We start from the raw sequence: 14,558 nt of genomic DNA on the forward strand, positions 1-14,558 counted from the left end.
CTTTGTATTCAGCTCCCAAGCAAACCTGATTTACTTAATACTTGATGCATAAGGTCTCAGTATTGGAAGCAAAAAGATATAAACATATTTTTCTCACTTAGCATGAAAAGTTTTATGAAGTTTTTTCCCTTACTATTATCCAAGTATGAAATACTATCTCTATACATTTTCTTCCCCTCATAAGATAGCAATCTACTCGGAAACAGTTAAAAATATATATGGAGAGAAAAGAAAAGTGGGGAAGTGTATCATTTTAATCACTATTAATGAAGCCAGTCATAAAAATTTACTGAAGTTTTCCAGCAACAGACTAGTATAGACAAGGGGAGAGGGGAAGCAAAGTGTCTTTTTGGTGTCCTTTAAATGTCAAGTCTCACTTTCCACTTTGAAAAAGAGTAAACTTTTTAACAGCTCCAGGTTACAGTCAAATGTATAAGTCTGTTCCAACCTACTTTGGCAAAGTAGAGCAGGTGACATAAATAACTACATGGTATCTGGAACTTTTTGACGTAAAATTCAAAATATATATTTATATAACCTTAAATAAAATTTAAAGCTGTAGAACAATAAAGAACAAAGAAGGAAACAGTGTTAAACTCATCGAATACAGAAAACTCTGAAGAAACCAACAGGGTAAGTAAATTAAGGTTCTTCGCTCATTATCAAAGGTAGATAATGAAAGGACAGGAAAGGCAAACACAGAAAGTGAACAGATCTACTGCAACGACGACCCCATATCTGATTCAAATCCAAGCTCTACTGTTTCTCCACTGTGTAACCCCAGGCTAGTTACTGAACCTCTCTGCGCCACAGGTTCTTTAAAATAAGAATAGTAGAAGTAATTCCCTTTATAAAGTTGTGATGAGAATTAACCTTGTTAACATTAGTTTGAAGTGCCTGGCAAATAGTAAGCACTTAATAATTTTTAATCATTTCTGACATCCACCTTCCTCTTTTGCACAAGGGAGACTGAGAGTCAGAATAACCAGAAATTCCCATTAGAGTAGGAAATACTATCTTGTTCAAAGCTATATCCCCCAGCACTACCTGGAATATAGTAGATAATTATTATTATATTGAAATTTGAACTTGTCTCACCATGGAAGGGGTGGGACACACAAATTGGCATGTGGAATCTTAGTTCTCCAAACAGGGATGGATCAAACTTTCGCCCCATGCATTGGAGTTTTAACCACCGAACCACCAGGGAAATTCCGCTCACCATTTTTTAAGACACAGAGCATGTGCTTTACTTAATGTCTGAAGACATAACTGCGTAAAACAAGATGTAAATAACTCAAACACCAGAGGTAAATCAAATCATATTAACATGTAAGAAAAAGGAAGAACAGAAATTAATGAACTAAAAGCAAACTCCCTGGTCAGGGAGCTAAGGTCCCGCATGTGGCGAGGTTCAGCAAAATAACTGTGCTTCCATAATGGAGTGGTTATCACATTCGCCTCACACTCGAAAGGTCCTCAATTTGAAGCCAGGCAGAAACAGGCTTTCTTTTGGGGCTTCCCTGGTGGCTCAGACAGTAAAGAATCTGCCTGCAATGCAGGAGTCCCGGGTTTGATCCCTGGCATTGGGAAGATCCCCTGAAGGGAATGGCTACCCACTCCAACTCCTGCCTGGAGAATTCGAGGGACGGAGGAGCCTGTTGGGCTACAGTTCATGGGGTTGCAAAGAGTCGGACATGACTGGGTAACTAACAGTAACTAAGAATCTAAAGAAAAAAACGGCCAAGATAAAAGTTGGTTCCTAGAAAACTAACGTGTTTGTAAAAAGAAATATAATTTTTAAACTGAAAGTTTTCTGCAGCAGTATCTAACAGACTGCAAAGGTTTATCTTCAATAGACCATCAGTTCCATTCAGTTATTCAGTTGTGTCCAACTCTTTGTGACCCCATGGACTGCAGCACATCAGGCTTCCCTGTCCATCACCAACTCCCGGAGTTGACTCAAACTCATGTCCATTGAATAGGTGATACTATCCAACGATCTCATCCTCTGTCGTCTCCTTTTCCTCCTGCCTTCAATCCTTCCCAGCACCAGGGTCTTTTCAAATGAGTCAGTTCTTCCCATCAGGTGGCCAAAGTATTGGAGTTTCAGCTTCAGCATCAGTCCTTCCAGTGAATATTCAGGACTGATTTCCTTAGGATTGACTGGTTTGTTCTCCTTGCAGTCCAAGGGACTCTCAAGAGTCTTCTCCAACACCACAGTTCAAAAGTGTCAATTCTTCGGCACTCAGCTTTCCTTATAGTCCAACTCTCACATCCATACACGACTACTGGAAAAACCACAGCTTTGACTAGACGGACCTTTGTTGGCAAAGTAATGTCTCTGCTTTTTAATATGCTGTCTAGGTTGGTCATAACTTTTCTTCCAAGGAGCAGAAGTCTTAATTTCATGGCTGCAGTCACCATCTGCAGTGATTTTGGAGCCCAAAAAGATAAAGTCTGTCACTGATTCCATTGTTTCTCCATCTATTTGCCATGAAGTGACAGGACCAGATGCCAAGATATTAGTTTTCTGCATGTTAAATTTTCAGCCAACTTTTTCACTCTCTTCTTTGACTTTCATCAAGAGGCCATGGTTCCAAGTGAATAAAAGTAATTACTTAATCTCCAGTTTCACCACTGTGTGCCTTGGGTTATTAGAATCCCATTCTGGAAAGGTAGTCTTAATTGATTTCTGCCCTATCTATGCCAAGTAACCAAGTCTCTGAAGGACTACTGTTGGCAACATGCTCTCTGGAATTAATTTTTGTATTGGGGAAGCTTATTTGATTTGTAAGCAATTAAAATATCTCTAGTTAACTTGAGCAGGAAAAATAATAATGGATGTATATAGGATCATGCACAGAATTAAAAAAAATAATGTAAAAACCAGGGTAAAAAAAAATACCAGGGCAATTCTGGGAATCCAGGAAGCAAGAAGAACTTGCTTCTTATAAACTCAACAAGGTGCCATACCAAAAATAACTAAATTCCAAAATTTCTCCTTCTAACCTTGAGTCAAACAAACTTTCATCAGGTCAAACATTTCAACTTTTTATTAAGTAAAATTCTAAATAGAAAATAAAAATATTATAATAAATCCAATGTACTATCACCTAGTTTCAAAAATTATCAATACATGCCCAAACTTGTCAGAGTAGTCTTGCTCATCCCTGTCCTCTTGATCCTTTTCTTTTCCCTAAAGGTAATCATCGTTGTTCTTGTTGTTTAATCTCTAAGTCACGTCCAGCTCTTTGTGATTCCATGAACTATACAGCCCACCAGACTCCTCTGTCCATGGGATTTTCCAGGCAAGAGTACTGGGGTAGGTTGCCATTTCCTTCTCCAGGGAGATCATCTTGACCCAGGGATCAAATCCGCATATCCTGCATTAGCAGGCAGATTTTTTACCACTGAGCCACCTGGAAAGCCCATACTTAGAAAATTGTCCTTTTATTAATTATTTCTTAAGCCAGCAAAAGTTAACACTCACCTATCCTTAGAAAATGGTACCACACTATAATGCCCTTTTCTTAACAATAATTTCACCTAATAATGCTGTGTTTTATCAAATAGATTTTCAGCATGTATTATAAAATAAAGACTCTTGGGCACACACAACTTTCTGAACTGCAACACAAAAGGCACCAATCAAAAAAAGAAAAATATAAACTGGACTTAATTCAAAACTTTTACTGACTAGAAGATGTCATTAACAGAGTGAAAAAAGCAAGCCACAGATAAAAGGTATTCATGGTACACATAATCCTGTAAGAGACTTGTTCCCAAAATATAAAACAACAAAACAAAAAGATACACCTCAATCAAAAATAAGTATAGAGAGGATTCTGGGAGGATCAAGGAGTAGGAAGCATCAGGACTCTGTCTTGCCATCTAGACAACCCCTGGTCAATTTGCTGAACGACCACAACTTTCAGAAAAAGACTGGGATCATAAATGCAGTTAATTTTGATCAATTTCAGAACAGCAGCAACTACTCATCCCCCATTCTCTAGCCATACTGTGCACTTGGTTCTGGAGCACCTGAACACCCTGCAGGAGTCAGGGTGACTATAACGACCTGCCCTCAAAATATCTGGGATCTCTGCTCTGATGGCTGCATGCAGCTTCTGATCACAGAGGTGCAGACAAAGAGGCCACAGTACTTTTTGTTATACCACTCTCTCCACTGGGCTTCCCAGGTAGTGCTAGTGGTAAAGAACTCACCTGTCAATGCAGGAGACATAAAAGACTTGGGTTTGATCTCTGCGTCAAGAAGATTCCCTAGAGAAGGGCATGGCAACTCACTCCAGTACTCTTGCCTGGAGAATCCCATGGACAGAGGAGCCAGGTGGGCTACAGCCCATGGGGTTGCAAAGAGTTGGACATGACTGAGTAACTGAGCATGACAATGACATTAAAAGAAACTATGGGGGGCAGGGGAGATAAATTTGGAGCAGATATACTTATATATAATATAACTGACTCACTTTGCTGTATACCTGAAACTAACACAACATTGTAAATCAACTATACCTAATTTAAAAAAGTTTTTTTAAGGGGGGAAACTACCTTAAAGATACTCAAAGAATGAAAAAAGGCAAGGAAACAATGTGTGAACAAAATGTTAATATCAGCAGACAGAACACATAAAAGGAAACCAGTAAGTAACTCTGGAGCTGAAACGAACAGTAACAGAAATGAAAATTGATGTAAAGGAATTCAAAGTGGATTTGAGCAGACAGAGCAATAAACTTATGCATTGTTGGAGTCCCAGGAAGACTGTGGGGAGGATAATATTTGAAGAAATAGCGGCTGAAAACTTCCCAAATTCAATGAAAGATGTGAACATAAACATCCAAGAAGCTCAACAATCTCCACCTTTTGACAGACACATGGTGGGATGCACTATAATCAATCTTTCAAAAGACAAACAGAATTCTGAAAAAAGCAAGAGAGAAGCAAATCACCACATTCTATGGATCCTCAATAAAATTACTGGCAGATTTCTCATCAGAAACTTTCGAGGCCAGAAGATAGGAAGGTAATACATTCAAAATGCTGAAAGAAAAAACTGCCAACTAGGACTCCTATACCCAGCAAAACTCTAATTCAAAAAAGAGGCATTCATAGAAAAGCAAATACTGAATGAGTTTATGAGCTGCCAGGTGAAAAGACAGGACATTTGTCAGTTAACGCAAAGTAGTATGCAAAAATAAATCTCTCAATAAAGGTATATAAATAGTGTTTATTATTATTTCTCCACTTAATTCTTCATCTATTTCATCATCTATAAAATGATACTATTACCTTCCTTACAAGATGGTATGAGATTTAAATAATCAAAAAATATACAAAATGTGAAAAAAAAAAAACTAGGAATTCCTGGATTCATATGATGTACATCAGTGAAAATCAGATTCAATGTTATGGGGAAACAAGCGTTTCTCAAGGTTTTATCATGTTAAAATGATAAAGGTAGTATTTGTGAATGAGAGAGGGTGGAGAAGAAAGACTGTGAAAAAGAGATATGGGGCTGTTGTGTTAGAATAGCTGTGGCTTAGAAGGAAAAAACAACAATATTTTGTCATATAAATGGCTCTTATGAATGGATAAAAAGGCCAAAAGGCAATGTTACAGAGACAGAAAAACTGAAATAAGAAGATTGTTTTAGGGGGAAAACATGGATCAGTTTTGACAGACTGGCATGGAAACAGTTGAGAACAAAGTAAAAATGTCCATGAGGCACCTAAGAAAAAACCAAGCACAACGGTTTTCAACCTACGAAACTGCTGAAAAATAGTGATCTTCTAACTTCCTAAATCTTTCTGTAATGTGCCTATTTGACAGAAGCTAGGTCACATGATGAACACAGGGGACTCTTTCAACCTTTAAAACATAGAAACATACACCAGAAGCCTGTGGAAGTTGTGTTTAGTGAGCTAGAATACCACAGTCCTTGAGATCTCTTCTCACTCAGACTTCAAGAATATGCTTCTAACATAAAGTATCTTGAGTTTTTATTTTCAACAACAGTTGTATGGACCTTACAATTATCAAGTTGTAAAAGCATGTAATAGATACTAGATAAAAGATTTCAAGGGAAATCTATCTGTTATAGGTACAGGAAGGTGCAGTGACATCCAATTCCTTTCATAATAATTTTACATTTCTTTGTGTGATCAACTGATTAATGTTAATGTCTAATTTTACACACCATACCAATTAACTAGCACAAAGTGTGTACTCAATATTTAATGAACGAATGACACATGCTCTATCCCAGATTTTTCTGAATCCATGTAAGGTGCTGCAACTGGGCACATGTATTAAAAAAAAACTGGACTGAATTAACATGGCATGCATTTTTCTTATAAAGGTAGTAGCTACTTATTAATTCAAGTGAAATAATTTAGAAATATTTCTAATGCAGTTATTTGTAAAGAAACAATAACTGCCAAAAGATAATGAGGGTGCAATAAAAAATGTTAAGAAGACTGAGATAGAGAGTGATTGTTAAAAGATTCTACTTATTTAAACCCGATATCATGGTATAAATCAGGCAAGATTCTGGATCTATTATTAACTAGCTCATGAATGAAACTACCCTACAATAGCAGACCTGTACTTCGCCTTACTATTGTGCGAGCTCAGTTGCTTAGTCAAGCCGGACTTTGTGGCCCCATGGACTGTAACTCGCCAGGCAAGAATACTGGAGTTGAAGTAGATTCTTCACCACGAGCGCCACCAATAACCACCTTTCCCTAACAGAGGTGACCAATTTAGCTGTAACAAATCCTAACTTTTCCAAAGGAAAAGTGTCCTGAAAGATTCCTGAAAGACAGTCCTGAAGAATTTCCAACACATTTCCAAAATATCTTCCCCTAGTAATCCAAAAACAATATGAACTATTAGAAATATTTTTTTAAAACTCAGTTAAGACACTTTTATTCATTAAAAATACTATTAATATTTTACATTATACATACAAAGTATTTGCTAAAGAAAAAAGAAAAGAAGAATCGCACATGGATTTTGATTAATTTACTAGACAGACCCCTGACTGGAGTACAGGTTCCTTTAGAGGCATCTTAAAAACAAGGCTTTTTAAAAACTAGAAGACAATAATAATGGGGAAAAAGTAGTAGGTTATCTTTAACTTCCCTCACAACTATTTAATAAATAATACAATGAGGGGTTTAATAAATACTGCTGTTTTCATTTCTTCTGTAAGATATACTAGATATTTAGACTAGATGATACTTAGTAATGATAAAGCCTATTACCAGATCCTTTGACCTAATTATTCCTAAAACAAAAAGAATCACCAAATTCTAGGTAAAAATCCAGACCATTACTTAACTATAGACTTACCCAGGTTTCCTTGTTCAACTGTTAGCACCAACTCATCCATCACCACGGCCCTAAAGTCCAGTTCCTCCTCACAACATTTGGCCTTTAACGCTCGTAAGATCTCTTTCTGGGGATAGTCTTCCCTGATTCGACGATCTGTCAAGAACCACAACTTGGCAGCCACAGAGCTACACATCTTGATCTGCTGTTCTTCCTTTCCAGGGATTACTTCGTCCTGAATATAGATTCCTCCTAGATGGAAAAGAAAATACACACAAAAAATAAATCAAGAAATCTTATTTTTTTTCCTTTCACACACACAAATAAACACAATTATATACTAACCATAAAAGAAATAGGGAAAACTATATCCCTGTATCTTTTCCATCACTACAAACTCAAAGAAATAATGTACACTTGTGCAGTTACTGTTCAACTGCTTTCCTTATTCCATACGTGTATGTATAATTTGCTGGGCTTCCCAGGAAGAGCTAGTAGTAAAGAACCCGGCTGCCAATGCAGGAGACACAAGACACTTGGATTCTACCCTCTGGGTCGGGATGGTCCCCTTGAAGAGGAAATGGCAGCCCACTCCAGGATTCTTGCCTGGAGAATCCCATGGACAGAGGAGCTTGGTGGGCTATAGTCCACAGGGTCGCGGAGTTGGATGTGACTAAACACACACACAGCACATGTATAATTTATTATAAACATCTTTATACGTATGTTTAAAAATGAGAAGGTAGTACCTATATTACTAAATGAGCATCACTACTGATGAAAACCACCATTTAATCCAAATAAAAATTTGAGAATGTGGCGGAAAATTTTTAAATAATCAAAATAAACGCCAAAGCTCTTCAGTAAAATTTATTTTTCAGTCAAGAGACAGCATGCTCTTATTCAATTTTATTCAACAAACATAGCTTATTTACTAGAATGCCACCAAAAAAGAGAGTGCTACTTCTCAAGAGTTTATATCATGAGTAAGAGAATTGGAAATCATTTTCATGAAAAGTAGCAAAAAGTTACAAGTTTTACTAACAAGCATTAATAGGTGATTTTAACAAATAAAATATTTCTAGTATTATTCCATATGACATGGCAAAACTAAAGCAAAAGGAAAGAACAAGGGGAAGCAACGGCCCTACAGATAAGACTGCTTCATAGCAGCTGGAACTGGTACCATTCGTGGGCTTTTGCCAGTCTAAACCAGAAGGGCCTGCTCCACAGATGCACACAGTAAAAGCAGAACATCATGGGACAGAGGCACTACCATTTGCATACACACAAAAAACACTCACACTACCCACTCTGTCAAGACCTTGACCCACCTACCCCAGGACCCACCCAAAGGCATCAGTCACTGATACCAGTAAATAAGCACAAGAAAGGGGTTTTGAGTTTTGAGCTCAACTTACACACTAGGAATATGGAATGTGGCCTTCCAGACCACTGGAAAAGGTCTCGCTCAGAAGAAAAAGCTCCACAAGTCACACCAGAGAGATGCCCAGTTTCCACTGAGAGGGAAACTATTAATGTAAAAATGCCCTTAAAGTGTTTACAATGGGTAGCTTTTGAAACACCCACTCATTGACCTCCAATACTGTGCCTCCACTCACACTGAAGTCTTGACCACTGTCTATTTTTATGATTGGAACTGCCCTGCATTACTAGTTCAGTTGTGGCCTCAGTAGAAATCAGGATGGGGCTGTGGTAGCCACTGGTACCACAGTGGGAAGCAGTTATGGTAAATCAGCTTTCAGGAAAATGCCCAGGCCACAAGAGTAATACACATGCTGCTTCCAATGATTCTATAATCACACAATAAAAAGCATCCCAAGACTGCAGTCTCATACAGTCTTGCAGACTCCTAAGAGATGATGCTTGTGAGCATACCCATCTTGTCTGGCCTCATGGCCACAGCTCTGATAGCCTCATGTAGTAAAGTTTGGGTATTTATATGCTGGTACATGACCAACAACTAACTACATGCTCAAATTAGGCTCCCTTTCTCTTTTCATTTTCTTTTTAATGAAGAGGCTCTAAATCCTCTTGCACCCAGGGTTTTAAGAAAGAAAACGATGTTCCCTCTCTGTCTGGGTGAGTTGAAGCAAACACTGCCACAACTGGACCCCAGCTTTTCAAGAAGGGGTGCCTCAACCCCCTAATGTAGAACTGGAAGAATGCTATTACCCTGCAGAAGAAGGTAGAGACTACATTGATGATGTCAATGGCTATGGCTCCTCAAAGCCCACCTGAGTGGCAGACAACATGGGGGTTGTCACCCTGTGCTGCACTGACGTATCTTCATGTAGAATACTTAAAAATCTTCAGAATATTATGTTATACCCTGGTTTTCTTGTAAAGTTTTACAGAGGTATGTGGCAACACTGTGTTCCAACTCAGTCTTCCTGTACACCAAGAAAATAGCATCACCAGGTTATAAAAGGCAAAGTGTGCTTAACCATCCGTAGCTTACTGTTCCATTGGTGTTGGTATCTTCAAATGACACCTGTCTAGATTTTTATCTACTATAATCTTAGTCATCTCCAGAGACCACTTATTGCCAGCGGGTGAAAGGGTACAACCTCTTCTTTGCCCAATGATCCACTCCAGTTTTCATAGGAGGGTAAGTGGCTTGGTGCTCAGGGATGCTGCTACAGTGGCTGTTTGTCTTTTTCAGGCTGTTCCACTGGAATCCACATCTAACCATGTGACAGTGTAACCCAGGAAACAGGCAGGTGAAGACGCCAACCACAAAGGCACAGACTCTGTGTCCCCAACTGTCCCCACCCATATGGCCCCTTCTGGCCTGAGAGGCCACCAACGCATTCCTACGGGCCAGAGACCAATAGATTGGTGTCTCCTTCCCTATTATTTTAAAACATCTACTTTTCTTTTTCCCAAACTCTTAACATGAAGGAAAACGATAAAAAGTCAAAAGCATAACCGTAAACCTACACCGCCTAGGATCCCAAAGTATGCCAATAAAAGGACTACCTTGAAGTTCAAATCATATTCACTATTTTAAAAGATAGGGGGGAATTCCCTGGAGGTCCAGTGGTTAAGACTCTGCTTCCACTGCAGGGGGCACGGAGTGAATCCCTTGTTTGGTAACTAAGAACTTGCAAGCTGTGCCACACAGAAACTTATCAATGACAAGAAAGGGTCCGTTGTAAAATAAAATGGTTTCCCCCTTTTCCCCTGACATTTAACTGAGTAAGTCTGGCTACCCAATAACATATCTGTATGAGAAGAGTTTTTCTCCAAAAGTGTAAGATAAACACAGCATTTGCAAATGTCCACGTATACATAGGAGCTTATTTTTTCTCTTAGAATGTAAAATCAGATCTACTAACTCTCATCCTCTTCATCTAAAAGTACCAAGGAAAATGACACATAAATATCAGATACTAAGTGAATGCTAAAATAGTGTTTTTGAAATAGAGGAAATTTATAAAATTTAATTTTATATTAGAGAGTTTTCCTATGAAAATTATGGATAAGCACACCAATTTATCTCTATCTGTTATCTTCCAATAGTCCAGGCAAGGCTAATTAAATGAGAATCCTAAGATGCTTCTTCATTCATTTTTCTTGAGAGGCCTCTTCCCAGTGGTAATTATTCTGCTAAGGAAAAAGCAAAATCACAGTCTACCATCTGATAATATTAAGGACATCTCTTACTACTAGAAAAATTCTTTATTCCAGATAAGATACATCAAATGAACTCAGATTAAAAACACAGAAAAGGAAAAAATGTTGGAAAAAATATATATACACTTACATAAAAACTAGGATTTACTCCATTTGGCAATTACCACAGATGTGCTTTCAATGACATTATTCCGTTCTGGATGTGAAATACAGGAGCTGGATCCGGTTTATACAGACAAATAACAAATGTGTGAACAGTCAGTCTTTGCCTATTATCTTCTCTAACTCTTTCCTCCTGTCAGCTCTCCTCCTGTACATAATCCCCAGGGCTTCATTGTTAAATCTTTCTTTCCCTTCTCTAGAAAAGTCATTCTCAGCCCAGTTTCAACTACTATCATTGACCTACTAAATATATTTTTCCAACCAGAAGTTGAACTGAATTTCAGATCCTCTTTTAATGTGCCTAATGGGCATCCCTAACTCAGTGCCTCCCACTACTGCCTCAGTTAAGCAAACAAAGAACTATAGTACATATTTATTGAATCAGTGGATTTGCACAGTTCCAAGCCATGCTGTTCAAGGGTCAACTCTGTGTGTGTATGTGTGTGATAATATATATTATAAACAGATGATCTAATAGAATCACAATGTTTAAAGATATTGAATGGCATGCCTTATCAAACTCCAAATTGAATAATGAATTATTTTAAAACTGAAAGTTAAATGAACACTACTTCAAATTAAACCTTGAGTATTACTAGTCAAAGCTATGGTTTTTCCAGTAGTCATGTAAGAATGTGAGAGTTGGACTACAAAGAAGGCTGAGAGCAGAAGAATTGATGCTACTGAACTGTGGTGTTGGAGAACACTCTTGAGAATCCCTTGGACTGCAAGGAGAACAAACCAGTCCGTCCTAAACAAAATCAGTCCTGAATATTCATTGGAAGGACTGATGCTAAAGCTGAAACTCCAATACTTTGGCTACCTGATGGGAAGAACTAACTCATCTGAAAAGACCCTGATGCTGGGAAAGACTGAAGGCGGGAGGAGAAGGGGACAACAGAGGATGAGATGGTTGAATGGCATCATCAATTCGATGGACGAGTGTGAGCAAACTCAGGGAGTTGGGAGTTGGTGATGGACACAGAAGCCTGGCGTGCTGCAGTCCATGGGGTCCCAAAGAATCAGACACGACTGAGCGACTAAACTGAACTGACTAAAGTAAACATTTACAGATTAAGAAATGTACGTTAATACAATTAAGAAATGCATGTATTTTCTTTATTAAGTGATACTAAATAGCATAGCCTGAATTTCCAAAGATGTTCTTTCAGTCCCAACAGCCTCCCTCCAAATCATACTACCCACCTATACTGACTTCAATTAAAACTTTTAACACCTACTGTGTTATGCTTAGTTTTTAACCAAGGATCTGATTATCAATGCTTTTCTCTCAATAAATTCTAATGCTTCCCTCCACGCCCTCAAACCCAACAAAACACAATTTGGAATATATATGAAATTTATCCTTTGTCCTTTCCTTGTCTTATCCAAAGGTCACCCATCCCACAAGTGGGACTGTATTACTGTTACAAATAAGAGTGGGAATAAGAGGCACAGGGACAAAAAGGATGCGAGTAAGGAAGAAACATTTTAGTATGCATATGTGGTGGTGGAGGGTGCGATTTCTAAAGGTACAGAAAATAAAGAACTAAAGAGCCCCTCGATGACAGTAAAAGAGGAGTGAAAAAGCTGGCTTAAAACACACCATTCAAAAAACTAAGATCATGGCATCCAGTCCCATCATTTCATGGAAAACAGATGGGGATAAAATGGAAAAAGTGACAGACTTTCTTTTCCTGGGTTCCAAAATCACTGTGTATGGTGACTGCAGACTTAAATTGAAGAAAGTAGAGAAAACCACTAGACCATTCAGGCATGACCTAAATCAACTACCTTATGATTATATAGTGGAAGTGAGGAATAGATTCAATGGATTAGATCTGATATCGAGTACCTACAGAACTATAGATGGAGGTTTGTGACACTGTACAGGACGCAGTGATCAAGACCATCCCCAAGAAAAAGAAATGCAAAAAAGCAATATGGCTGTCTGAGGAAGCCTTACAAATAGCTGTGAAAAGAAGAGAAGCAAAAAGCAAAGGAGAAAAGGAAAACTATAGCCATGTGAATGCAGAGTTCCAAAGAATAACAAGGAGAGATAAGAAAGCATTCCTCAATGATCAGTGCAAAAAAAATAGAGGAAAACAACAGAATGTGAAAGACTAGAGATCTCAAGAAAATCAAAGATACCAAGGAAACATTTCATGCATAGATGGGCACAATAAAGGACAGAAATAGTATAGGCCTAACAGAAGCAGAAGATATTAAGAAGAGGTGAATAATCATAAGAACTATACAAAAAAATATCTTCACAATCCAGATAATCACAATGGTATGATCATTCACCTAGAGCCAGACATCCTGGAATGTGAAGTCAAGTGGGCTTAGGAAACATCACTATGAACAAAGCTAGTAGAGGTGATGGAATTCCAGTTGAGCTATTTCAAATCCTAAACGATGATGCTGTGAAAGTCCTGCACTCAATATACCAGAAAGTTTGGAAAACTCAGCAGTGGCCACGGGACTGGAAAAGGTCAGTTTTCATTCCAAATCCCAAAGAAAGGCAATGCCAAAGAATGCTCAAACTACCGCACAATGGCACTCATCTCACATGCTAGTAAAGTAATGCTCAAAATTCTCCAAGGCAAGCTTCAGCAATACGTGAACTGTGAACTTCCAGATGTTCAAGCTGGTTTTAGAAAAGGCAGAGGAACCAGAGATCAAACTGTAAACATCCGCTGGATCATGGAAAAAGCAAGAGAGTTCCAGAAAAACATCTATTTCTGCTTTATTAACTATGCCAAAGCCTTTGACTGTGTGGATCACAATAAACTATGGAAAATTCTCAAAGAGAAGGGAATACCTGACCTGCCTCTTGAGAAATCTGTATGCAGGTCAGGAAACAACAGTTAGAACTGGACATGGAACAATGCTGGGCTGGAGGAAGCACAAGCTGGAATCAAGATTGCCAGGAGAAATATCAATAACCTCAGATACGCAGATGACACCACCCTTACGGCAAAAAGCAAAGAAGAACTAAAGAGCCTCTTGATGAAAGTGAAAGAGGAGAGTGAAAAAGGTGGCTGAAAATTCAACATGCAGAAAACCCAAGATCATTGCATCTGGTCCCATTATTTCATGGCAAATAGATGGGGAAACAATGGAAACAGTGACCGACTTTATTTTTCTGGGTTCCAAAATCACTGCAGATGGTGACTGCAGCCATAAAATTAGAAAGACACTTGCTCCTTGAAGAAAAGTTATGACCAACCTAGACAGCATATTAAAAAGCAGAGACATTACTTTGCCAACAAAGGTCTGTCTAGTCAAAGTTATGGTTTTTCCAATAGTCATGTATGGTTGTGAGACTTGGACTATAAAGAAAGCTGAGCACTGAAGAATTTATGCTTTTGAACTGTGGT

The 14,558-nt window shown here is 38.3% G+C and overlaps 1 protein-coding gene across 11 annotated transcripts in view; it reads right to left on the minus strand.

Moving 5' to 3' along the window:
- RIMKLB (ribosomal modification protein rimK like family member B) overlaps window positions 1–14,558 on the minus strand; it is a 44,961-nt gene that overhangs the window by 21,576 nt on the left and 8,827 nt on the right. For all 11 annotated transcript variants that reach the window (XM_069581329.1, XM_069581321.1, XM_069581325.1 and 8 more), the window contains one exon: window positions 7,375–7,605. In XM_069581329.1, the coding sequence (XP_069437430.1) occupies window positions 7,375–7,549 (175 nt within the window). In that variant the 5' untranslated portion in view covers window positions 7,550–7,605. The remainder of the gene's footprint in view (window positions 1–7,374; window positions 7,606–14,558) is intronic.

This window comes from Ovis canadensis, chromosome 3 (genome assembly GCF_042477335.2).
Source record: "Ovis canadensis isolate MfBH-ARS-UI-01 breed Bighorn chromosome 3, ARS-UI_OviCan_v2, whole genome shotgun sequence".
Classification (NCBI taxonomy): Eukaryota; Metazoa; Chordata; class Mammalia; order Artiodactyla; family Bovidae; genus Ovis; species Ovis canadensis.